Source organism: Canis lupus, chromosome 9 (assembly GCF_003254725.2).
Source record: "Canis lupus dingo isolate Sandy chromosome 9, ASM325472v2, whole genome shotgun sequence".
Classification (NCBI taxonomy): Eukaryota; Metazoa; Chordata; class Mammalia; order Carnivora; family Canidae; genus Canis; species Canis lupus.
Window position 1 is genome coordinate 38,445,211 of NC_064251.1, and position 25,861 is coordinate 38,471,071.

At 43.3% G+C, this 25,861-nt stretch overlaps 1 protein-coding gene across 4 annotated transcripts; it reads left to right on the forward strand.

The window, feature by feature from the left end:
• The first annotated feature begins 202 nt into the window (after nt 1–202).
• Nucleotides 203–24,165, forward strand: DUSP14 (dual specificity phosphatase 14). Of its 4 annotated transcripts, none has more exons than XM_025440155.3 (3): nt 203–694; nt 20,545–20,632; nt 22,840–24,165. In XM_025440155.3, exon 3 carries the CDS (start codon nt 22,932–22,934, stop codon nt 23,526–23,528), a length of 597 nt encoding a protein of 198 aa, XP_025295940.1. In that variant the 5' UTR covers nt 203–694; nt 20,545–20,632; nt 22,840–22,931; the 3' UTR covers nt 23,529–24,165. The 4 variants fall into 4 exon arrangements, with proteins under 4 accessions (XP_025295940.1, XP_025295939.1, XP_048970156.1 ...); XM_025440154.3 differs by having other exon boundaries at nt 206–711; XM_049114199.1 differs by lacking the exon at nt 203–694 and adding an exon at nt 744–969.
• The last annotated feature ends 1,696 nt before the right edge of the window (nt 24,166–25,861 follow it).

A 25,861-nucleotide genomic window follows, 5' to 3' on the forward strand; every position in this document is an offset into this window, starting at 1 on the left:
GTTCCTATAATCCATGAAAATGCCCAGCTCCTTGTTAACTAGAGCTATACTGGAAATCTGCCTTCTGTGTAACAAACAAGCTTGAATCTGAAGAGGGATGTATCTATTTGTGTTGCTGAGTCATTGAATGGACTGAAGCAAGGTCTGTGGGGGGAGAAACGAAACGGCATACAATCGTTTCTATTAGAGATTTTGCTATTTTGGTGTTCGCATGTCAAAATAAGTCACTAGATGAATTGATGGTGGAGCAATTTAGTGCCGGAGAGATGCCTTTCCCAGGCAAGATTTAAACTCCTAGTGTTTTTTTTTTTTTTAAATCAAATTCCGTTTTGTTCTTTTGGAGAAAGATTAATTTTGCCGAATTTTAAAGCTTCAACTCTTTTTTTATGAAGGCAAAAATAAATCTCTCCAGTCCACGCCTTTTTAGCTCTCCAAAGATTACCACTAAAATGCGTCCATGTTATATTTTTGTCTGGGAAAACAGAACTTTTAGACATTCCTGCACCCACGGGATGACTCTGAATCCCGTCAGATCAGGAAAAGCATGAAAAAGCCTCAAAGCCTTTTGGTCGAAGATGCCGGGGAGAAGTAAACCCAAAGCACGTCTTTTTCACTCCGCTCCTGAACCCCTCCCCCCAAACCTAGGACTCCCCGTTTGACTGTTCAGCAGTTCCGATACCAACGATTTACAACGGTGAGGAGCTGGGTCTGGTGAGTACGGGGCTGGGCGTGGTCAGGACTCCGAGGTGTGGGACTCGCTGCGGATCGGGCCTGGAGGAGCTCCTTCACACCTTCCCTCACCTGCCGGGGCAGGTGCTGCTGAAAAAGTCCGTTTGCATCTGCTCATGTTACAGATTGAGCCAACCTCAATTCAAAAAGACCCTCACAGTGACACAGCAAATAAGCCCTGGACGAGCCCATGAGTTCAGCCTGGGCTTCGGCCGCGCTACAGCTCTACCTGCAGGCACGGTTTGTGGATCTGGGGTTTTGAGACTCCGGGGGCACCTGCGGTGTGTGGTGGTGGGTTGGCGGTCTCGGGACCCGGCAGAAGGTGGCCGTATCTGTAGCAACTTTTGAGTCTCGGACAAAAACCGCCTCCCAGAGTTATTAGAAACTGCCTGTACCTGCCCAAGCACAATTCATCCGACAGTTGCCACGAGATTTATTTTCCCTTCACTCTCCGGTCCCGCTCCCAACTCCTGGGCTCTCTGGTGCTGGATACAAGGTGGGGGTGGGGTGAGAGGCGGTGATTAGTCACTTACTGCAGTCTTCACACTTTTAGGTTTGTATGGTTTCCTTGCCTTTAACCCTGTCGCATCCAGAAAGTACCCCAGTGCACCACCCCTGCACCCCCGCCCCAGCCCCGGTGTGCAGGTAGACGCCGAAGTGGCGACGAGCGGGGTCGCACGGTGCGAAACCCAGGAGGAGGCCCCAGGCGACGCCCGACCCGAGCGGCATCCGGGCGAGCGCGAGGCGGGGGGACGCGCCCCGCAGCCCCGCAGCCCCGCTCGGCGGCCGACGACGCAGTGCGCACGCGCGCCACCCGCCGCCCGCCGCCCCGCGCGTCCCCCGCCGGCTTCCCCCCGCCGCGCGCCTCTGCGCCCAGGCCCCGCCCCCGCCCCGGCGGGCCCCACCCCCCGCGGGAGAGGGCGGAGGGGCGGAGGAGCGGAGGGGCGCAGGGAGCCTGCGCGCGGCCCGCCCCGGGCGCGGGCGGAGGGGAGAAGGCGGGGCGCGCGCGGCGGGCAGCCCGCAGAAGGCAGGAGCCGCGCAGGAGGACGGAGCGCCAGCCGCCGCGGGGCCGAGCCGGTAGGGGGCCGCGGGCCCTGGCGGGGTCGGGGGCCGGGGGCCGGGGGGCGGGCGGGCGGGCGGGCTTGGCGCTGACGCGGCCCCGGGGAGCCGGCGGGACCCTCGTCTACTGGAAACTTTGTAGCGGCCCCCACACCTGCTCCGGGCGGTTCTCGCATCCTCTGGGCTGCCCGGAGGGGCGAGGCCCGGGGTCCTCCGCGGCGCCCCCTCCTCGCCGCCCCTGGGCGCGCGCCCCCCGGCTGCGGCCGACGCCCCAGCCCCGCGGACCCGCCCTCGGGCAGCAGCACCCTGTGGGCTCCCCGCCGCCCCCCTCCGTCCCCCTCCCCTCCGCTCCCCTCCCCCCCCCCCCGACCCTCTGCGCTCCAGCCGCGCCGTGGCCTCTCCACCTCCTCCCCCGCCGTCAGCGTCCAGCCGCTCCGAGCCACTCGAGCTGTCGGCGGCCCTTTGCATCTTCCGTAGGTTTCCGGTGCGTTGATGGAAGCAACTTGACTTTCAGCAATGCCAACTATTCAACTTGAGTGTTTCCCTGCGGTGGTAGATTGGGGTGCACAGTGCTAACGTGTCTTTTTATTTCTCCCGAGTACCTTCGCTTCCAAGCGAAGTTGGGTTGTTTGTGAGAGGAGTCGCCTGCCAGAGCTGCCTTAAGTAGATTGTATAACTATATTTTATTTAGGTGGATGTTGCTATTGGTACCAGCTAGTGTTATGGTAACTGGGCATCCCAGAGGCAAGGGAAGGAGGAGTGACTTACTCTTGCAGTTAAAAAAAAAACAAAACAAAAACCACAACTACCTTGTACTTTTCATCCAGAAGGACCTCGAGGCATTTGGCAAGTGTTAACTAGCTGTTCGTTGTAGTTTTATAGGAGAGGTACAGAGAGAGCATCACCGTCCTGTTTCACAGATGTAAAAACGGAGGCAAACAACCAAGTCCTCCGATTCTTTACTAATCTTAAAGGAATATGGACCAAGAAATGTAACCCTGAGTTTCCTGGAATTCCAGGAATTCCTAGTGCATAAGGCCACACAGAGGTAAAATGGAATGTTGGAACATCTTCCCTGAGATTGTACAAATGAGTTAAAAGTCAAAGAGGCTGCGGCCAGGTGTCAGCAGCTTCCTGCTTGAGACTCAGCTCTGTCACAAAGTTAAGTGATGCTGGACAAGTCACAGCTGCTCCCAGCATGTTTCCTATTGTTTAAAATGAAGGGAACAAAGGTGCTGTATTCTTTGCTAAGTTGTGTGAGTGTGTCTGGAAGCTCCACTCCCTTGAGCTGCGTTTGGTGATTGTTAGTTGTTGTGGACTCATAAAGGCTCCCATTCTTGGGCTCCCTTTAGAAATGCAGGGAACGAGGCACCCCCAGAATGAATAACTGCCTCTTCTTCACTAGGGACACCTGAGGATTCACGTCAGGGAGAGGCTGAGGCAGGGACCCTGACCTGGGCAGCGTGGGGGAGAGGTTTGTTGGGTGGAGGTAGGAAGGCGCCCTGCACAGGCAGCTTGACACATGGGCCCTATTCCTGCCTCCAGCTCTGACTCATCTTCTGACGCTTGGGGGAGGAGAGGTAGTTGCTTGATATTTTTGGCTTTCCCCCATAAAACAGGAGACGGTTTCCTTCATTCCAAGTGCTTTTAACGTCAGTGTCAAACGTGTCTATGCTGAGTTCTCATCTGAAATCTTTTATATTGGTAGAGTGAAGGTATGACTTCTATAATATTCCCTAATAGAATAGCATAAATGTGTATTCATATAAAAAATACTAGTCAGGTGTATAAATCCAGGAAATCCTTTAAAACTTTAGCATGAAAACCTTACCATTTTTAAATGATGGTCTTTTGGGAGGCATGTGTATTTGGTGAATTCCTTTGCATTTGGGATTTTAAGGCAAGGTAGTTTAGAAATACTTTTTCTCACTGTCACCAGAAATTCATGAATCATTCTCTGTGTAAAACTTAGAACTTTACAGATAAAGCTTTTTTTTTTTTTGTATCTTTCCCAAAAGTAATTGCTGTGTGTATTTTTATTGGTTTGTGTGTATCGTCTTAGACTTTCTAAGCATTTTTATGTGTCTGTTTATGCAAAGTGATTTTTTAGTTGAAATGAATTATAAAATTATCCAGTCCTGTATGTAGACATTTGCTTTCTGTCTAGACTGTGGTAGCACGGTTTAAAGTGCAGATGGTTGTAAAGGCTTATTACCTCTATAGCATGGTAGTATTTCTCAGGATGATGGGCAAATGACATCTTCTTAACAGCCTTCTGACCCTTCTTTTTTTTTTTTTTTAATTTAATTTTATTTTTTTTTGCTTCTGACCCTTCTTAAACAGCCTCAAAGCACTTAAATCATTAAGATCCTAGGCGTTACTCACAGTTGCAAATGAAAACTTTTCCATTAAAAAAAAATATCTAGGGCTGCTAATGTATTCATCTTTTCTTACAAGCAAGTATAAATGGGAGTGGAAGGCTGGGAGAGTTGCTAAAGGTTCATTTAAGTGAACATTTAAGGTTCACTGAGAGACAAAAGGAAGTGATAATGTGGGCACAGTTCAAATCAGTAGATTCAGGGGACACATGAGTTCAAACAGAATTCACATCAAGAGTTTGAGTTAGAGGACTTTTGCCATGCTAAAGGTCCAGTGCTGAATATTGGAGTAGAAGGCAAATAAGGTCCCTGAAAACTAATGAAACTGATAAACTAATGGTGACATTTAGAGAGGAAGTGTTCTTACCCCGCATTGGCCAGAATTGTAATGGTTCTGAATTTCTGGACATCAACATTTTATTTACTTAACCTTTTTATTGTGAGTTATAACACACACACACACAAAATATAAAACTGATAATTAATGTGTGTATGTTTTTAAGAACACACAGCTATAACCGTCAAGAAGGTTAAGAAGCACCTTCGTCCCATACTTTCCCAATGACAGCCTCTCTCCTCATGCCAGAGGTAACCTAGCTTCATTTTTGTGGGAATCACTTCCTTTCTTGTTGCTAATTTTTATCCCCTAAATATTAATATCTAAACAAGTTTCACGTTTCTTTTTTTTCTATTTTCATCTTTATGCAAATAGAATCAAAATAGATATTTTAATAGATACTTTTTTGTGGGAGTCAACATCATATACATGTGTTTGTATATATACGTGTGTATATAGGTATATACATACACTTTTTAAAATTTCTTGCAGTATGGTATTTTTTATTTAATTTTTTTTAATTTTTATTTATTTATAATAGTCACACAGAGAGAGAGAGAGGCAGAGACACAGGCAGAGGGAGAAGCAGGCTCCATGCACCTGGAGCCTGACGTGGGATTCGATCCCGGGTCTTCAGGATCACGCCCTGGGCCAAAGGCAGGCGCCAAACCGCTGCGCCACCTAGGGATCCCTTATTTAATTTTTAAAAAAGATTTATTTATTCATGAGAGAGACAGGCAGAGGGAGAAGGCAGGCTCCCTGCAGGGAGCCCAATGCAAGACTGGATTCCAGGACTAGAACCTGAGCCAAAGGCAGACACACTCAACCACTGTGCCACCCAGGTTCCCAGTGTGGTATTTTTTAAAGATTCATTCCTGTTGTTATCTGTGACTGTAATTAGTCCACTTTTGTATGAACATACCACAAGTTATTCATCATCTATTGATGGACATCTGGGTTGTTTCTGGTCTGGGGCAGTTATGAATAGGGGGGTTACAGGTGTGTTTATCTGCAGGTTTACTAGCTGATGCCTAATTTCCAAAGTGGTTGGTACCAATTTACATTCCTCTAGTGGTGTCAGCCTTGAATTTATAATCCACTGTATTTGTTGTTGAACCATAATATGTTTGGGTATCACAGTATGTTTGGATGACCACAGCGTGAATGAATGAATGTCACCTAGGTAGTCTGATGCCCAGTCCTTTGTGTACCAGTGTATTTATATATATTTATAAGCTTAATTGTATGGTTTGGACCAACATACCACCCAAAGGCCAGAGTTGGTTTTTCCACTGTATTTGACAAATACCCAATAAAATCCTTCCCTTTTAAAATTTTTAAATAAATGTGTTAGTTATAAGAAAATTTATGCAAGTGAATAATAAAAGTGTCTAGTTACCTGCAAGTCTTATTATTTTTTAGGATTTTTAAAAGATTTTTTTTTTTTTTTTTAAGTAATCTTTACATCCACCATTGGGCATGATGAACTCACAACCCCAACGTCAAGAGCTGAATGCTCTTCCGACTGAGCGAGCCAGGTGCCCCTTGCCTAAAAGTCTTTTAATGGTTTTGGGAGAATCCTACCTCTTGAGCTATCAGATGTCTTGACTTGGTGACTTGGGTTATGCTGGTGAATGCCTGTCTTATGCCCAACCCTGAATGTATAGTCTAGCAGTGCTGGCTTTAGTGTGTGATGTGTGCAGGAACCCAGGCCAACCCTTGTTAAAGAACCTCTGAGGAGCCTCCGAGAATGCTTGTGTACATGTGCATATCCTTTAACTGTGTACTGAGCACAGACTTCTTAAAGCACCGACAAAGCCCCGTCCTTCTTTGGCATTTCCAAAGGAACCAGAGCTTCTCTGCTATGGGAATAAAGTACTCTTTTACAATCTTCAAAATGTACTTTTTTCCAAATCTTCATTAGTATACCATGTAGAGGTAGTTAAAACTGGATTTGAAACAGAATTTCTGCTTTTGAGTACATAGTTGCCAGGTTGACTTTAATCGCTTATGTTTGGTGTTACTAGCTGGATTTAAATCTGGGTGTGTGTGGAGTGTGTGCCTCTTAGAGAGACAGGTGGGGGAGGGGAGAGAGGGAAGAGAAAGATTAGGGAGAGATGTGGATGTTATGTCAAGACAGGTATTTGTTGAATATCTACAGTATGTAGTATTTTCTAACAGTTTGCTTCCACAATTATGTAGGTTCATTTATTTATTTTTTTAAGATTTTATTTATTCATGAGAGACAGAGAGAGAGAGGCAGACAGAGACACAGGCAGAGGGAGAAGCAGGCTCCAGGCAGGGAGCCTGATGCGGGACTTGATCCTGGGACTCCAGGATCATGCCCTGAGCCCATGGCAGGCGCTAAACCGTTGAGCCACCCAGGGATCCCCAATTGTGTACGTTTAGAAAATACTTCAGTGCTATCCTTTTTCTTAGTTGGGGGAGTAAAGGAAGAATAGCCGAAAGAATGTGAGATTCTTTTTTTATTTATTCTGTAAGTCATCTTAGAAAATGGGTACGCTCTATTTTTTGGCTTTACATAGATAATGAGTACTTTTTTACTTACATATTAAAGTTTTTTTCAGATTCTCTAAAATAGTCATAATTTAAAAAAATATAAATTAAAAGGTTTTTTTTTTTTTTTTTTTTTTTAAGATTTTATTTATTCATGAGAGACACAGAGAGAAAGAGGCAGAGACACAGGCAGAGGGAGAAGCAGGCTCCATGCCGGGAGCCCGTTGCGGGACTTGATCATGGGACTTCATCCAGGGACTCCAGGATTACGCCCTGTGCCAAAGGCAGGCTGAGCCACCCAGGGATCCCCAAATTAAAAGTTTTAAAGAAAGGATAAAAAGGAGTGTCAAAGACCCAGTCTGAGTGACGGGGGAGGGGATGGGTGGGGCTATTCTTCCTTTACTCCCCCAATAGGTGGGTAGAAATCCTATTTGTATTCTTTGGTATCCCTCCAGGCAGGCAGTAGTTTATGGAAGAGCCCCATATTCCACTTGTTGCAGGGAAGGGGGCAGAGTGTGGGTACTGAGGTCATGGCCATACGGTCCACATGATGTCACGTACACCCACAGCCCTCCTGGCTCACCTTGCCACTTGCCATTCTTGCTCTTAGCACTGACCCAGTTTTAACTACCTCCACTATGGCACTGACAGTTGGGCCAGCTTTTTCCCTTGCCTTCTCAAAGTCTCAGAGGACAAAAGGTCCCTTTTGAAATTCACATGCCACTGTTGGTCTTAACTTCTGCCTTTGTTGCAGAATAGTTTCAGCATCAAAGGCCTGCGGAAGGCAGGTCTTCTTGATTCCTTAGGTCTTTGAGTTTGTGGGTACACAGGAGAACACTCTTCAGAAAGTGCGTGTTGCTTCTGTTGAACTAGTAAACATTTATGTGGTGGATAGAACATGTGAGACACCAGCCTTCCTGAGCTGGTGGAGACTAAGGTGAACTTGCTTGAAGTTTTGAGGAAGTACTGGTAGAAATAAAATCCAGGAGAGTACTGTCGGCATACAAGTTACATACAAATTTGACATAAAAATTTATAATTAAGAATTTCACTAATTTAGCTATTGTGCCACTGGTGTCCCTGCCAAGTTCTCTTACCAGATCAACTGTTAGCCTGGCTCCCATGTGAAGAGCAGGTGCAGGCCAGAGCCTGGAGGGGGGGTTTGTGTTGACAGCCATTTGTTGTAGTTAATTTTCTTCTATTCCAAATGTTTTTTATTTTTAGAAATTGCAATCATATACTAGGGCACCTGGGTGTCTTAGTTAATGTGTCCAAATCTGGATTTCAGCTCAGGTCGTGATCTCCAGGTTGGGAGATTGAGACCTTTGTTGGGCTCCGTGCTGAGTGTGGAGCCTGCTTGAGATTCTCTGTCCCTCTCCCTCCTTCTCTCCTCCTGCTCATCCTATCTCTAAAAAATAATAATAAATGAATAAAGGAAAGAAATTGTAATCATATAGATGTTCTGAAGCCATCATCCTATGGCAAAGGAATATTTTCAAAGGAATCCTAAGGACTCCTGCCTCAGAATCACATGAGCTGCTGGTTAGAATGCATATTCCTAGGCCCTACCTCAGTCCTAATAATCAGAATTTTTGGGGGTAAAAGCCTGATAATTTATATTTCTAGCAAGTATCTGCAAAAAAGAATTTAAAATAATATTAAGGGTGGCTCAGTCAGGTAAGTGACCAACTCCTGATTTCAGCTCAGGTCTTAATCTCAGAGTTGTGAGTTCGTGCCATAGGATGGATGGCTTCAGAACATAATTTCAACCAAGATGTTGAAAGGTCCAGATAGTAAATATTTTAGGCTTCCGGGCCATACACTTTCTGCAGCAACTACTTAACAGCAAGAAAGCAGCCATTGTGAATATATAACAAATGAATACAAATGTGTTACACTAACACTTCATTCATGAACACTATCATTGAAATTTCATAGTGTTTTTATATACCATGAGATTAAGTCGTGATTTAATTTTTAGCCATTCTGAGCTCATGGGCCATACAGAAATGTGTGGCAGGCTAGACATGGTCTGCCTGCCATGGTTTGCTAACCCCTGATTTGAACAAGAGTAGAATGAGGTTTGCATTCTCTCATAGCATGTGAATAACAGTAATATTTGTATAGATTATGCTAATATAGTAATATAGAAAGAATTGTAATAATATAAAGAATTATGTATATTGTCTTATTGTATTAGATTATTGTTTGGCAAAGACAAGGGAATAACTTCAGGATCCTCTGCCTTTGGACTTCAATTTAGTTAAAAACTTGATTCCTCCCTTTGTTGTGGGGAGGCCCACACACACCCAGTTGCCCCCTCCCAGTGCAGAAGAGCTGCTGCCCCTCAGCAGGGAGAGGGTGCAGAGCATCATCAGATTCTGAGAGACTTACCTGATTATCTTACTCTGCTCAGAAACTCTGGTGGATAATTAGATGCCTTTGATTTATAGAGAAAAATGGGATATTAATTTATCAATACTTTATAAATGAAGTTAATTTGCTCTGAAATCACCAAAAAGGGGTGCCTGGGTGCTCAGTGGTTGAGTGTCTGCCTTTGGCTCAGGTGTGATCCCGGGGTCCTGGGATTGAGTCCCACATCGGGCTCCCCACAGGGAGCCTGCATTTCCCTCTGCCTATGTCTGCCTCTCTCTGTGTGTCTCTCGTGAATAAGTAGATAAAAATCGTAAAAAAAAAAAATCACAAAAATGTGGAATGGGCCATGAGTATGATAAAGAAATGCTCATAGGGAGAAAGTTGAGGCTCACTGCTTGGGTTTTAAGGATGTTGATACATCCCGAAAGACATTAGAGTAAAATGATCAAAGGTTGTCAGCTAGTCACTGTTGAGCTCTGAGTCCTGTGAACTTTATTTTAATTTATAAATTCCTTTGTGTCTTCCTTAAAGTAATAATGAATTTGTAAGGACTGAGATCTTATTTATTAAAAAAAAAAAATCTGAAAAAAATCTGCACTTTCTGAGATTTCATAGTCTTGCTTCTCTCAAAGGGTGGTAGTGACTTTGATAGTTTTGAGGTACCTTTTTATTTATTTTGGATTTAGTGTGTGTGTGTGTGTGTGTGTGTGTGTGTAAGTACCCTGCATCTAAATGTTCTGACCTATGTAAATCAAAGTTCATTGCTTTAGCAAGATCTATGATTCTTCTTTAATTTTTACCATTTACTCCTTGAAATATTTAAAGTATTTATATAGGCTCTGGCACAAATTGGTTTCTAGTTATCACCGAACAAATTTAAATGTGATTGTGGGATTTTGCAAGCATTTCTTGGTTTAGATTTATCAAATTTTTCATACCTTAAGACCATCTCATCTCATACCACATAGCAGTATAGGATTTTTTTAGATTCATATCCACATTGTAGATACAGCATAATAATCATTTTTAGTATATGTGCTGCTGAAGCGGGCACGATACAGCATAATCAGACTGACCTTCTATTCCTTAATTTCTTTTCTTTGCAGTTTTTGGGGACATTTTGGTAGTCTTTAGATCAGTTGACCTGTCGTGATCAGATTGTATGATTTATCAACAAGTGGACAACTCACGGAAAGGGGGTTTTGGTTTCAGGGGGGCCACTACTTTCTATGTAGAGTCTGGGAAAGCCTCTTAACCTCCATATACTTCTGATTCCTCAGCTGGGAACCATGACAGCAGAACAATACTGATCCACATGAGGCTGAACATGTTCATGTAACTTCGACAAAACAGGCACTCGAGTTTTTTTTGTTGTTGTTTTTTCCTTTGGCAAGTCCAATGGGACATACTGAGGCAGATTGAGAGCGATGCTTCTCACACTTTACTGTATCTGTAGATCCCCTGGGGTCTAGATCACTGTGGATTCCCATTCCATCAGTCTGGGATGGGGCCTGAGATGATGCATTTCTGTAAAACTCCCAAGTTGACACTGCTGGGTCTTGGATCACCCTTGGAGTAGTGGAAGGTTAATAGAAAAGGGCTTATGTTTTCCATTTGGAATCGGAAAGGTCAGAAGGCTCTTGAATAGCAAGAATCGCAATGTGTTTTAAATGAACTGGAGAAGCAGCATGATGGAATCAATGAGATACCTCTCCAAGAAACAGACAAATCTTTTTAGCCCCATTGAATGTTCTGCTTGGCTTTGAGCCCGTGCCTTCTCTGAATTGCCAAGGCACCCCTCTGTTCACCACTCATTTGAGTCATGTACAGGTAGTTGATCTCTAGTTGTTACTCAACTGTTTTGTAGTGTAACCAGTGTCATATCTTTAGGATGATAAAAATCCTAGCACACGGTGATGGTTTATGTTACCTTTATACCCTGTTCTAGCTGTTGCTGCATAGCACACCATTCTGAAACTCGGTGGTATAAAAACAACCATTTTTATTTTGTGCACAGATTCCTGTAGGTCAGGAATTTGGACCTCGTGTAGTGGGGACAACTTGTCTTTGCTCCACAATGTCTGGGACCTGTGATGAGATAGTCAAAGACTACAGGGGACTCAACGACTGGGAACTAGAAACATTGATTTATCTTTACTCACATATTCATAGTTGATCCTGGCTATAAGCTGGGACCTCAGCTGGGCTGCTCTCTGGAACCTCTGTGTATGATCTCTCTGCATGGTAACTGCTGAGCTTCCTCATAGCATAGCAGCTGGGTTCTAAGAGCAAGTCCCATGACAGCAAGGTAGAAGTGTGTGAAATGTTTATCATCTAGCTTCAGAAATATTATTTCTGCTCTGCTCTGTCAGTTGAGTTGATCACATTGTAAGAAGGTCAAGTGGGATGGGAGATATTGTGGTCATCTGTGACAAAGATATTTTCCACAGTCCTCGCATTGCTTAGAATAGTGTTGAACACATGGCACAAACTCAGGAAATACTGTTGTGTGAATGAGTGACAAGTAATTTAAACACCTAGCTGGTTGAGGACCAAATTCAAAAATTGAGGTCCAGATACGAGCAGATTACCTCATGATCCCCAAATAAATATATGCTTTTACTTAACAGTCTCTTCTCAGTACTCTACTCATTCTATTTCCAACATGGGAATCTCTGAACTTATCACATGAAACTAAACTTGTAGTTCTGTGCATCTATATGTGTCACTGTATTGTCATACTTTTTCCCTGCTCTAATCAAGTGGACTGCCCGTGTCATTCTTTGGACTGTGGTAGTTAGAGTTTTAAATGATTATCCTTTGTTGGGTTCAGTTCATGGGATGGTGGTCCACATGAGGACGTTGAGACGATCAGTCAGATCACAGCTACTCAGGCAGTTGCTGTACAGCACATTCTGTGTGCTCTGCGTGTCACACTTGGGGAGTATCTGTGGCCAAATGAGAATGGTGACTGTCATTAGCTTTATGTGTATTATGTATATTTATCCTCATCCCAGGACATCATCTTTTTTTTTTTTAAAGAAGATTATGGATTTTTTTAAAGATTTTATTTATTCATGAAAGACACAGGCAAAGACACAGGCAGAGACACAGGCAGAGGGAGAAGCAGGCTCCATGCAGGGAGCCTGATGTGGGACTTGATCCCGGGACCCCAGGATCATGCCCTGGGCCAAAGGCAGGTGCTAAACCACTGAGCCACCCAGGGATCCCCAGGACATCTTCATATCAGTTTATGTGGTAGGAAATGCAAAAACAACCCCTCTTCCAAAAGTAAGATGTTGAGGTGTTTAGCCAAATTACTAAAGCTTTCCAGATGAGCAAGAACAGTTTGTATCTTTTAATACAAATATAACTCAACATTTGTTTGAATTTATTAAAAAATTTTTTGAAAGATTTTATATATTCATGAGAGACACAGAAAGAGAAGCAGAGACATAGGAGGGAGCAGGCTCCCTGTGGGAACCCGATGTGGGACTCGATCTCAGGACCCCGGGATCATAACCTGAGCCAAAGGCAGGATCTCAACCACTGAGCCACCCACGTGTCCTTGATTTTAGTCTTTTTTTTTTTTTAATATTTTATTTATTTACGAGAGACACAGAGAGGCAGAGACAAAGGTAGAGGGAGAAGCAGGCTCCACACGGGGATCCCGAAATGGGACTCGATCCCGGGTCTTGATTTTATTCTTAATGTTCTATCAGAGTTTTCCTTAAACGAAAGATTTCCACACTATGATTATTTATTTGTAAGAGTATTTTTTTCCCAATAGAACACATTTCTGATTGATTGATTTTTAAATTTTATGTATTTATTCATGAGAGACATAGAGAGAGAGAGAGGCAGAGACACAGGCAGAGGGAGAAGCAGGCTCCCCATAGGGAGCCCGACATGGGACTTGATCCCAGAACCCCGAGATCACACCCTGGGCCGAAGGCAGACACTCAACCACTGAGTCACTCAGACGTCTCCACATTGGTGATTTAATAATGAAAATTAATGAGAAAAATAGCATTTATTTATTTATGGCAATGTAGGCCAACATGCTTCTATTTTAAAAAGGGTAACTATCTAGTTCTTAAAAACCTTAAATATTTAATGTAAGGAGAAAATGTGATTATATAGTAGGCTTTCAGGTATAAAAAATAACAGTGTGGGCCTCCAGTATGCACTGGGTCCTTCTGAAATTTCTAAAGCTGAAAATAATTTAGTCAGATCATTTTACACAGTCATCTCTAGCACTTTATGGCCATTTTCTGCTTATTCAATGTGAGAAGAGAGAAAGTAGTAGATAGAATTTCAGTTTCTAACTGCTTATTCTAGTGGTTATTTGCTATGATTAAAAAAAAGAAGAAGAAGAAAAGAAAACTAGCCTCCGTGGCACTGGGATGGATGCTGACACTGGATAGCAATTCTGAGGCCGGCCCATGTGTGGATCCAACACTAACTCAAGCCTTGAGCCTGTGCCCTAGGAGTTCTGCATTGCAGGAACAGTCCGTTGTTACTAGCTTGTGCATTAAGATTACAGGCCACCTAGAAAGACACTAATCTGCATTTTTGCTTAGCATTTGAGTGCTTTGATGTTTATTATTCAGACAGACCAGCAAGATGTTTATTATAATTGTTAAAAAAAATAAATAAATAAAAAGTACCTCTCTGGGGTTGGTTTAGGGCGGCTTTTTTTTTTTTTTTTTTTTTTAAGATTTTATTTATTTATTCATGACAGAGAAGAGAGATTGAGAGAGAGAGAGGCAGAGGGAGAAGCAGGCTCCGTGCAGGGAGCCCGACGTGAGACTCGATCCCAGGTCTCCAGGATCACACTTCGGGCTGAAGGCAGCGCTAAACCGCTGGGCTGCCGGGGCTGCCCAGCTTCTCCTTTTTGTCTGACACTCCCCCACCCCCATTCTCCTGGCCAGGAAAGCTTTTTTTCCCCTCTAAGAAGTAAATGCAGCTGCCAGAGCAACTTGGAAGGACTGAGTTGACCACCATGGACAGCGACATTAACTTTCCTGGCTTCTCCCCTTGTCATCTCAGACAGATGTGCTGCAGTGGGAGTGGCATGTTCACTCAGAGAGTACCTTACTATCTTTGATCCCTCAAACCATGCCTCAACCTTTTACTCCGCTGATAGATATAGATACCCTTCTTCTGTTCTCCAGTACACGCTCACTAAGATGATTTGGACAAACCTGTGATGTAATACACATGTATTCTTTCATTCTTTATGATCAGAATCTCCTGATCTTGGCACTGAAGCACACTAGGGCTTCTTGTTGCGCCTGCTGTGGAACTGCCTCTTGCTGAGGTACCTCTGCTATCAGGGGAGCTTTCTGTGTCCTGAATGGTACACCAGTCTGTGGCAGTATTTCCCTGCTCTGGGCAACAGAAGAAACTGGAGTTGCTCAGCCCATCTGGGCTTTTCTGTAAGTGGCATTTAAACACATTGTTCTTTGCAAATCCAAGACCCCTTTCACACTCTGAAGGTGCTGGCTGGTGGTGGTGGAGTTCCGTAAGGCAGGTAACGAGAACACAGCCACTCCCCACATTCACACAGAAAGGCAGTGTGTGGGCTTGAGCTCGGAGCCCAGACACCTTGGGTCCTTTCCTGATTCTGTCACATATCTTCTCTAAGTGGGAATCCTCTCCCCTTTTCTGAACCTTATATATTCTGATTTGTGAAAGGGGTCAGGAGTATTTGTCAGAAGAGCATCGGTAATATATGTGCCCTCTTTGTGCTGTCTGGCAGAAGTTGTTTTTCTAAACCTTGGACCCAGCTTTGGCAATTTTATGCAGGTTTGTTGGCATGAGACTGACTAGCAGCAGCAGGGAGGGAGCATCATGTCTGTCTCACTTGGATTCTGCCCTGAGGACTCACAATCTGTTTTCTCTGCAGTACCAAGTACCTTATCACTGCCCAAACAAAGGAGAGTTAGCAGAGTAAGTTAGGCTTCCAGGCCATCCGTTATTTACCCTTGATGAAGACCCTTCTACAAAGACAAGTGAGTCTGGGACCCTTGCCTCGGGAAGACAAGTGGCTTCCCAAACAGCATGAGGATTTGGGAGACCACAGACTAAGTTTCTTTTAATTAGACAGGAACTAAATAACCTGGTTGCAAATTTGATTGGCCTCTTCCAGATTTTCCACATTCAGGAGGGAGTTAACACGGCCGTTTGAGAGCCTAATTTTGCGTTTATTACTACAGTGATTTTGCTTTTTAAATCACTAGGATTGTGCCAGGGAAAGACTTGGATGTGGCATGAGGCTGTGTTCTGTGGTAGGACAGGATGTTCTCATATAAAAATTCTGCCCATTTCTGGGATGCCCTAGTGGCTTAGTTGGTCAAGCGTCCACTTTCGGCTCAGGTCATGATCCCAGGGTCCGGGGATCAAGCCCCGCATTGGGCTCCCTCCTCAGCAGAGATCCTGCTTCTCCCTCTGCTACTCCCACTGCTTGTGCTCTCTCTCTGTCAAATAATCTTAAAGAAAACTTCTGCCCATTTCCATCTTACACATACATGTGCACACATTTCCTTATGTGACTACTTCCTATTCTTTTTCATGATATGATTTCACATATATGCTTCATGTATGGCCAGTATCCAATGTGGGTCCCCAGAGAAGGTTGTAACCTTGAGTGAGGCAGCACCCTTCACACAAGGGCAGAATCTGGGGAGGGACTTGTGATTTATCATTACCAGCACTCTGAGTGCCTCAGTCCAGAAGCGGGGAACCAGAGGCTCACTGCAGTATCGACTTCTACAGTGGCTCTCAAGATGTGTCCTCTGACTGGCAGCATCAACTAGGAAATGCCAGTTCTTGAGCCCTGCTCTGGAACTACTGAATCAGAAACTCTTGGGGTATGATTCAGAAATCTGTTTTAACAAGATTCTGATGCATGCTAAAGTTTAAGAACCACTTCATTATGAAGCTATAACTTTCGTTTATTTTTTTATTAAGGTGTAATTGACATATAACATGTTTCAGGTATATAACATAATGATTTGATATTTACATTAGCACAAAACGATCATCACAGTAAATCTAATAATATCTATCACTATACAGTTAAAATTGTTTTTGTAATGAGAACTTTTAAGATTTATTCTTAGCAACTTTCACATATGCAATATAGTAAAATTAACTGGTACATTACATCCCCATGACTGGCATCTTTGGCAGCTACCAGTCAGTTCTCTGTATCTGTGAGCTCGATTTCATTTTCTTTTCTTTCTTTCCTTTTTTCTTTTTTTAAGACTTTATTTGTTTATTCATGAGAGACACAGAGAGGCAGAGAGAGAATCAGGCTCCACGCAGGGAGCCCCATGTGAGACTTGATCCCAGGACTCCAGGATCATGCCCTGGGCCAAAGGCAGGCACTAAACTGCTGAGACACCCGGGGCGTCCCTCAATTTCCTTTTCTTTTTAGATTCCACATATAACTGATACAATATTTGTCTTTCTCTCTCTGACTTATTTTCACATAGCAAAATGCCTTCAAGATCTATTCATGTTATCTCAAACATAAGGTTTTCTTTATGGCTGAATATCCATTTTGTTTTTGTACAACATTTTCTTTATCTGTTCCATCCGTCAGTGGACCCTTAGGTGGTTTCTGTCCCTTGGCAATGAACATGAGGGTGCATGTATTTTTTCAAGTAAGTGTTTTCCTTTTCTTCAGATAAGTACCCAGAAGTGGACTGCTGGATCATATGGTAGGTTTTTTTTGTTTGGTTGTTTTTTTAAGTAATCTCGACCTTCAACATGGGGCTTGAACTCATGACCCTGAGATCAAAAGTCACATGCTCTACCATCTGAGCCAGGTGCCCCTAGTAGTTCTAGTATTCATTTCTTGAGGGAGCTCCATAGTATTTTTCATGGTGGCTGCACCAGTTTCCATTCCCCCTAACAGTGCACAAGGGTTCCTTTTTCTCCACATTCTTGCCAACATTTATTTCTTGTCTTTTTGTAACAGCCACTGTAACAGTTGTAAAGTGATATCTCATTGTGGTGTATGACATTGATTTACAGATGTTGAACCATTCTTGCATCCCTGGAACAAATCCCACTTGATTGTGATGTAGGATTCTTTTAACGTATTGTCGAATTCAGCTTGCTGTTATTTTGTTGAGGATTTTTGCTTGTAATTTTCTTGTGATGTCCTTGCCTGGTTTTGGTATCAACATAATACTGCCCTTGTAAAATGAATTTAGAAGTGTTCCCTCCTTTTGTATGTTTTGGAAGAGTTGGTGAAAGGTGGTATTACTTCTTTAACTGTTTGGTAGAATTCAGCAATGAAGCTGAGTGGTCCTGGACTTTTTTTTTGTTAGAAGGTTTTTGATTTCTGATTCAATCACCTTACTAGTTGTTGGTCTGTTCCTATTTTCTATATCTTCATGATTCATTCTTGGCAGGTTGTATGTTTCTAGGTGTTTGTTCATTTCTTTTAAGTTGTCAAATTTGTTGGTATATTATTGTTTATAGTAGTTTCTTATGATCCTTGGTATTTCTGTGGTATTGGTCATAACTTCTCTTCTTGCATTTTTTTTTAAGATTTTATTTATTCATGAGAGAGACAGAGAGGCAGAGACATAGGCAGAGGGAGAAGCAAGCTCCTCAAGGGGAGCGGGAGCCCAATGGAGGACTCGATCCTGAACCTGGGACTCAGGGCTGTGCCCTGAGCCAAAGGCAGATGCTCAACCACTGATCTACCCAGGCATCCCTAATTTCATTTGTTTTTACTTTGACCTTTATTTCCGTCCTTCTAACTTTGGGCTTCAGATGTTTTTCTTTTTCTAGTTCCTTGAGGTGTAAAGTTAGATCTTTTGGGAGCTTTCTTGATTCTTGATGTAGGCATTTATCACTATGAACTTCATTCTCAGAACTGCTTTTCCTGCATCCCTTAAGTTTTGGTATGCTATTTTTCCATTTTCATTTGTCTCAAGGTTGTTTTTGGTTTCTTTTATGACTCATTGTTCTGTAGCATGTTGTTTAATCTCCACATATTTGTTAATTTTCCAGTTTTCTTCTTGTAATTGATTTCTGGTTTCATACCACTATGGTTAGAAAAGATGTAAGACATCATTTCAATCTTCTTAAAAAAATTTTTTTTAAGATTTTATTATTTATTTATTTATTTATTTATTTATTTATGGATTTTATTTATTTATTCATGAGAGACACAGACAGAGAGGCAGAGACACAGGCAGAGGGAGAAGCAGGCTCCCCACAGAGCAGAGAGCCTAATGTGGAACTTGATCCCAGGATCCTGAGATCATGATCTGACCCAAAGGCAGACTCTTAACCAACTGAGCCACCTAGGTGCCCCTTTGATGACACATTTTACATCCTTTTATTTTATATGTTTTACTTTTATTTTTAATTTTTTTTAAAAGATTTTATTTATTCATGAGAGACAGAGAGAAAGAGAGATACATAGGCAGAGGGAGAAGCAGGCTCCATGCAGGGAGCCAGATGTGGGACTTGATCCCGGGACTCCAGGATCATGCCCTGAGCTGAAGGCAGATGCTCAACTGCAGGATCATGCCCTGAGCTGAAGGCAGACACTCAACTGCTGAGCCACCCAGGCATCCCGAGAATGATCTTTTTATTTGTTATAGTCTAAAGGGACCGCGGAAGAAAGGCAAGCCTTGCTGACCACAAGAGCTGGCAGTCAGTGGGTGTCTCCTGGGTGGCAGCCCCCAAAACCAGGGCACAGACACGTGTAGAAGCTCCTCTGGGAAGTACTGACATTCTGGAGAGGATTACAGTGGATGCTTACATCCGTATGTGTTTAATTAGAAGCCTGCCCCTCAGGCTGCATGCTATAACTATTTTTAAAACTTTTTTTAAATGTTAAATATGAACATGTCACGTGATCCAGCCCTTCCACTCCTAGGTATTTAAGAGAAAGGCCTATGTCCACACAGCTACCTATGAATGTTTATGTCATGTTACACATCAGCTTTACTTGTACTAGCCTCAAACTACAAACAACCCAGTTTCCATCAGTAAGTGAATAAACCATGATGTATCTATATCATGGAATACTACTCAGGAATGAAAAGAAATGAACTGTTGATATATGCATCAATATAGGTGAATGTCAAAGTAATTATGCTGCATGAAAGCTAGGCCCAACAAACAAAAAAAACTTATGATTCTATTATATAAAAGTCTAAGAAATGTAAAAATGACAGAAAACATAAATGTTTGCTTGGTAATGGGGCTCAAGGGTGAAGGAGAGATGAATTAAAGGAGCATGAGGAAATCTGGAGGGGGTGATGGATAGATTTATCATGTGGGGACATGGTATGTTGAGTGTATGCATAGCATTCAAAACTCATCAAGTTGTACACTTGGTCAAGTTGTGTATCTGTCAGTCATCCCTCAACAGGGCTTTAAAAAATATTTAAGTGTGATGGTTACTTGGGAGAAGTCGTGAGACAGGTAGGGGAGGAACACATTTTAACAAGGCTTATCAGTGCTCATCCTATTGTTACATAAATGAAACAATAAGAGGTCCAGTGGGGAAGAAAAAATACAATTTGAGATGGCTGCTGTCCAGGGCAGCAGCACCTCCTGCAGTTGGCATTTGTGAAGCTGTCGCCCTGCGTCTGGCTTAGTTGCTGTACCTGCTGTGGTGTCTGTTATGTGGCCACAGTCCCCCACACCACTGGCCTGACTGAGGTGTAAATGTATTATTATTATTTTTTTAGTTAATCTCTGCACCAAACATGGGGCTCGAACTCATGGCCCTGAGATCAGGAGTCACATGCAGTACTGACTGAGCCAGCCAGGCGCCCAGTAGACTGTGTTTGAGATCATGGCCTTCACCCTAGCTTGTTCTGCAGCTTTCCCAGGCCCAGTGAGCATTGCCATATTACATTTCCTTTCAAACATTTGTCTTTGTTGTGGTCAAAACCGTACTTATATTTGTTATACCATGCATTACATACATGTCATTAACAGAAGCTGGACTCAGGTTGGTATTTCTCACTGGCACATTCTTTAATTAGCATGATTTTCACTTCTAGATTTATTCCGGTCAAACCCAATTTAGCAATAAAACCAAGGAGGAATTCTTTTGAACTTCCTGATTGGCCACATTGTTGCCTCCTTGTCTTTCTGCAGATCTGATTTGTATCCACTGTGATCAGCACTCTCAACTAGGACTTTCCAGATCCTGACCAGGACTGCAGAGTGACCAGATTCCTCACAAGTGAGTTGGTTCCAGCACCTCCTTTGTCTGTGGAACTGAGGATGTCTTGTCCAACTGAAATCATTTCAGGTGCCCCCTATGGTATCTTGGGTGGAGATGAGCATACTTGCCAGCAGGCCCACATTATGAAGCAGTATGATGAAGTGATGTGTCCAAAATCTCAGGAAAGGAGTATTTTCTATTTCTTTTGTTTAAAAATTTTTTTATTTATTTGAGAGAGAGAGAGAGAGAGAGAGGCAGAGACACAGGCAGAGAGAAGCAGGCCTCCTGCAAGGAGCCCAATGTGAGACTTGATCCCAGATCCCAGGATCACACCTTGAGCCAAAGGCAGACACTAAACTGCTGAGCCACCCAGACGTCCCTATTTCTTTTGTTACTGGTGTACTAATATAGATATTATTATATATTATTACTGTACTAATGAGAGAATGTAGATCTTCGAATATTTAAATCCCCCAGTGGGATTCATCTTGAAACTGAGAATTGGCTGAGAATTTAATCGTACCCAGGTTGGGTTGGGTCAGTTAAAATGTTCATGAACTTACACTAATGTATTTTTAAATTTTATTTGAGAGAGAGAAGGAGGGAGCATGGTTGGAGGGGAGGGGCAGGGGAAAAGGAGGCTCTTGCTGAGCAGGGAGGCCCCCCCCCCATGTGGGGTTCAATCCAGGGATCATGACCTAAGCCAAAGACAGATGCTTAGCTGACTGAGCCACCCAGGTGCCCCTAATGTATATATATTTTTAATTAATCTCTGCACCAAATGTGGGGCTCGAACTCATGGCCCTGAGATCAAGAGTCATGTGCACTGGGATCCCTGGGTGGCGCAGCGGTTTGGTGCCTGCCTTTGGCCCAGGGCGTGATCCTGGAGACCCGGGATCGAATCCCACATCGGGCTCCCAGTGCATGGAGCCTGCTTCTCCCTCTGCCTGTGTCTCTGCCTCTCTCTCTCTCTCTCTGTGACTATCATAAATAAAAAAAAAAAAAAAAAAAAGAGTCATGTGCACTACTGACTGAGCCAGCTAGGCACCCAGTAGACTATTTTTGAGATCATGGCCTTCAATGTGCCTGATTATTCCCATAGAAATGCCACAGCATCTTACTATTTAGTGAGTTATTTTAGAGTCCTAAGAGTACGTATAGGGGGAGGGGTAGAGGGAAAATCTTAAGGAGGCTCCACACCCAGCAGAGTCCAAAGCAGAGCTCAATTTCACAATCCTGAGATCACGACCTGAGCCAGAATCAAGCATTAGATGCTTAACTGACTGAGCCACCCAGGCGTCCTTTAGCTATTTTTTTGAAATAACAAAGGGCTAAGGTGACCATATATCCTGGTTTTTCTGTAACAAGTTTAGGCAAATATAGTGTCATAGTTGTGTGAATAGGGAAAACGTGTCTGAAAGAAGGCTCTAGGAGTGATCAGGATTTCTGATTTCTTCGTAATTACCGAGGAGAACCACTCCCTGTTCAATAAGAGCAAGGCCCTGCAAGATTGTTGTTCAGGAACCAGTTGGGCACGTTTGAGTTTAGAATTATTTCTAAAATAGGATGACTGTTTCCATTTACTACCCCCTGCCCCGCACCCTTTTTTTTTTTTTTTAATTTTATTTATTTATGATAGTCACACAGAGAGAGAGAGAGAGAGAGAGGCAGAGACACAGGCAGAGGGAGATGCAGGCTCCATGCACCGGGAGCCTGACGCGGGACTCGATCCTGGGTCTCCAGGATCATGCCCTGGGCCAAAGGCAGGCACTAAACCGCTGCGCCACCCAGGGATCCCCCGCACCCTTTTTTTAATTGAATCACCGGAGAGCTGAGTTTTAACATTGATTTTGTATGTTGTCTTAGGTTACTTTTTTAACAGAAAATTATTTGTCTCCATCCTTGAAAGAACGTATTCTATTTTTTTTTTAATATTTTATTTATTCATAGAGACAGAGAGAGAGAAGCAGACACACAGGCAGAGGGAGAAGCGGGCTCCATTCAGGGAGCCCGACGTAGGATTCAATCCCGGGACTCCAGGATCAGGCCCTGGGCTGCAGGCGGCACTAAACCGCTGCGCCACCGGGGCTGCCCAGAACGTAATCTATTATAGAAAAGAACCATTTCTAATCCTTTCACCTTCCCATTCCACAAAACTACAGAAGGCTGTGGTGAATCAATAATCGATAGCATCAAAAGTACTGACAGATGCCTGTGTGTTTCAGGAAGGAGACGGTGATTTTGGATTCCTTGGTGGAGGAAAACAAAACCCTCTGGTCTTGCTTCCAATGATGCAAGTGTGATTGCTGGCATCTTCATGAGCTCCAGAGGTCACAGCACGCTTCCACGGACTCTCATGGCCCCTCGGATGATTTCTGAGGGAGACATAGGAGGCATCGCTCAAATCACCTCCTCTCTCTTCTTGGGCAGAGGCAGCGTGGCCTCTAACCGGCACCTCCTTCAGGCTCGTGGCATCACCTGCATTGTTAATGCTACCATTGAGATCCCCAATTTCAACTGGCCCCAGTTTGAATATGTTAAAGTGCCTCTGGCTGACATGCCTCATGCCCCCATCGGACTGTACTTTGACACGGTGGCTGACAAGATCCACAGTGTGAGCAGGAAGCATGGGGCCACCTTGGTGCACTGTGCCGCGGGGGTGAGCCGCTCAGCCACCCTCTGCATTGCTTACCTGATGAAATGCCACAGTGTGTGCCTGCTGGAAGCCTACAACTGGGTGAAGGCCCGCAGGCCTGTCATCAGGCCCAACGTCGGCTTCTGGAGGCAGCTGATAGACTACGAGCGCCAGCTCTTTGGGAAGTCGACGGTTAAAATGGTACAGACACCTTATGGCATAGTTCCAGACGTTTATGAGAAAGAATCCCGACACCTGATGCCTTACTGGGGGCTGTAATGCCACCACAGCCTGCATCAGCAGCCCCTTGAGCAGTACCAGCATCTGCTACACACCGTCTATTCCCCTCTTCACCTTCCTTTTCAAATGGTGGACTGTTGGTTCTCCCTGAAGTGTTTTTTACACTGGGTGTTCAAGTTTATTTTAAAAGATAGGGAGGGAGGGGAAGAATATAAGGGGAATGCATACATTGCTAGTAACATTTTTAAAACTAACATTTTGGAATAGTGTTTATGAAAATCTTTAACTGGCTTTTAATCATTTTTAACAATTTGAACAGTTTAATAAACTGTTTGGTTCTGCTGTATTCTGAATCCCAGGCCTTTAGGCATCATGGCAGGTGCGGGAGGAGCTCAGTGCAAAAATCACTTTGGGTCCTGATGAACCCTTTAGAGACCAGCTTTGCCCAAGGCTGCCGACCAAACGCTTAGGGAAGATTGATACCAGCTTCAGTCTCTACTGGATTAGCCCTACTCTTTCCTTTCCTATTATTTAGTGACTCTGTAAGTTAAAAAAAAAAACCTTTATTATCTAGTTGTTAAGTAATTATAATGAAATCTGCTGCAAATACCCTCTTGGAATCATTGTGCCCCAGGACTATATTAGCATTATTTTTAATAAATATATCTGCATAACGTATTAGAATTTTTACTAAGAATGTCAGGGTGTGTGTATGTGTGTGTGGATGCTGGAAGAAAGAGGCTTTCCAGTAACTGTTCAAATATGGTTCCTGGGACAACTATAAATGCTACTTAAAATAGACATCCCAGCTGAGTGATGTCAACGTTTCACATCCTTGCAGATGGGCAGCTGTTAATATCCTTCCCGATGCTGGGACAGTGGGACCCAGCAGAGAACGGATGCCCTGATCAAAGGTAGTGTTTTCAGGTGGCTCTTAGTAACCAGAATGCACCAAAAGCAGGCAGTGCTCCATTAAAGAAATTGGTTTTAATAAAAGCCATGCCTTTGCTTGACTCTTTCACACACAAAATTCCCTAAACCAAACCTCAATACATAATAAGCAAATAACAATGGCTTCCTTTGTTGAAATTTGAAAGTGTCTCCCGGTTCACTGCTCCTACTAAATATGACAACTCAAGTTAGCGCTTCCCTATTCCACACTCCTTACAAACTGCTGGGAGTCATCAGGTTGCCCTTGCTTTGTCACGATGCTGCTTTATTTTTTTTACTTCAGTTGCCAGGAAGGTTGCAGCTTGCTTATTCATGGAATAATTTTCTAGATTTTTGGCCTATTTTGGCAAGAAGCCATAAATATAATGCCAGTGGCTACAACATGTTTATATAAATTATATTTTCTGGATCTTACCTGGTCTGTGGCAACGGTCTCCATCCAAATTCTACCTTGTTTCATACCATTTACTTTTATAAACATGCACCATTTAAATAGGAACATTAAAATGAAGTTAATAGTTTTTTTTTTTTTTTTGAAGTTAATAGTTTCTATGGGAACTCAGAGGCACCCATAAATGCTACAGGAGCACATGATGATCAAAAATCAATCAAAAGAACAAAACAATACATGATGGTGGAGGCTACGGCTTCTCCAGTATGAAAGGCAAACTGCAAGTCTTGTAGTCTTTGGATAAGAGTCCAGAAATAACCACTGTACTACAGTAAGAGAAACTTCATGACAGATGTTCTTGGTAAAAAAAACTTCCTGCAGAAATCTTGGCTGACACCACTACTGGGATATAAGTAAGCATTCTTAGTACTTAAGAAGCCTAACACCTTTCTAATCTAAATGCCAGAGTTTATTAGCTGGTCACAAAGGAAGGTGTGTGACCTAGAAAGTGTTAGGGGAATTTCTGTAGTGATCCCCAGGGCAGAGTAAGCATTGCAGATTTCTGTAAAGGTCCTATAATCTTTCCAAAGCTTGAGATTACGTGTCATTAAGTAAAAATAGAAGGCTTCTTTAAAGAAAAAACATGTACATGTGTACAAAACAGTCAATTTAAAATATGCAACCTATATAGTGTACTACCTCGTAGCCACAGGGGGAAATAAAGCATGGAGAGTAGCACACTCTGTGCCTCTTCTACCTCAAGCGCGTCCAGACAAAAATTACTCACAGCCATCGAATGTTTAAAAGCAAAATACAATACCGAAAGAGAAAAGTGCTTACTAATCACCACTCAGGCAGTGAGGTCGAAGCCGCCTGCACAATTGACAGGAAATAAGTAACCTTGGTTACTGTTTCCAAGGACACCGGACTCTTGGCTAATAAGAGCCGAGGTGAAGCTGAATGCAACATCAAGCTATTCGAATAAACTTGCATACATCAAGAAAACGCAGTATTATTCCCACACTCTTGG

Bases quoted from the DNA above. Each gene is read 5' to 3' on its own strand.
- DUSP14 (XM_025440155.3), top strand. From the start codon at position 22,932: ATGAGCTCCAGAGGTCACAGCACGCTTCCACGGACTCTCATGGCCCCT.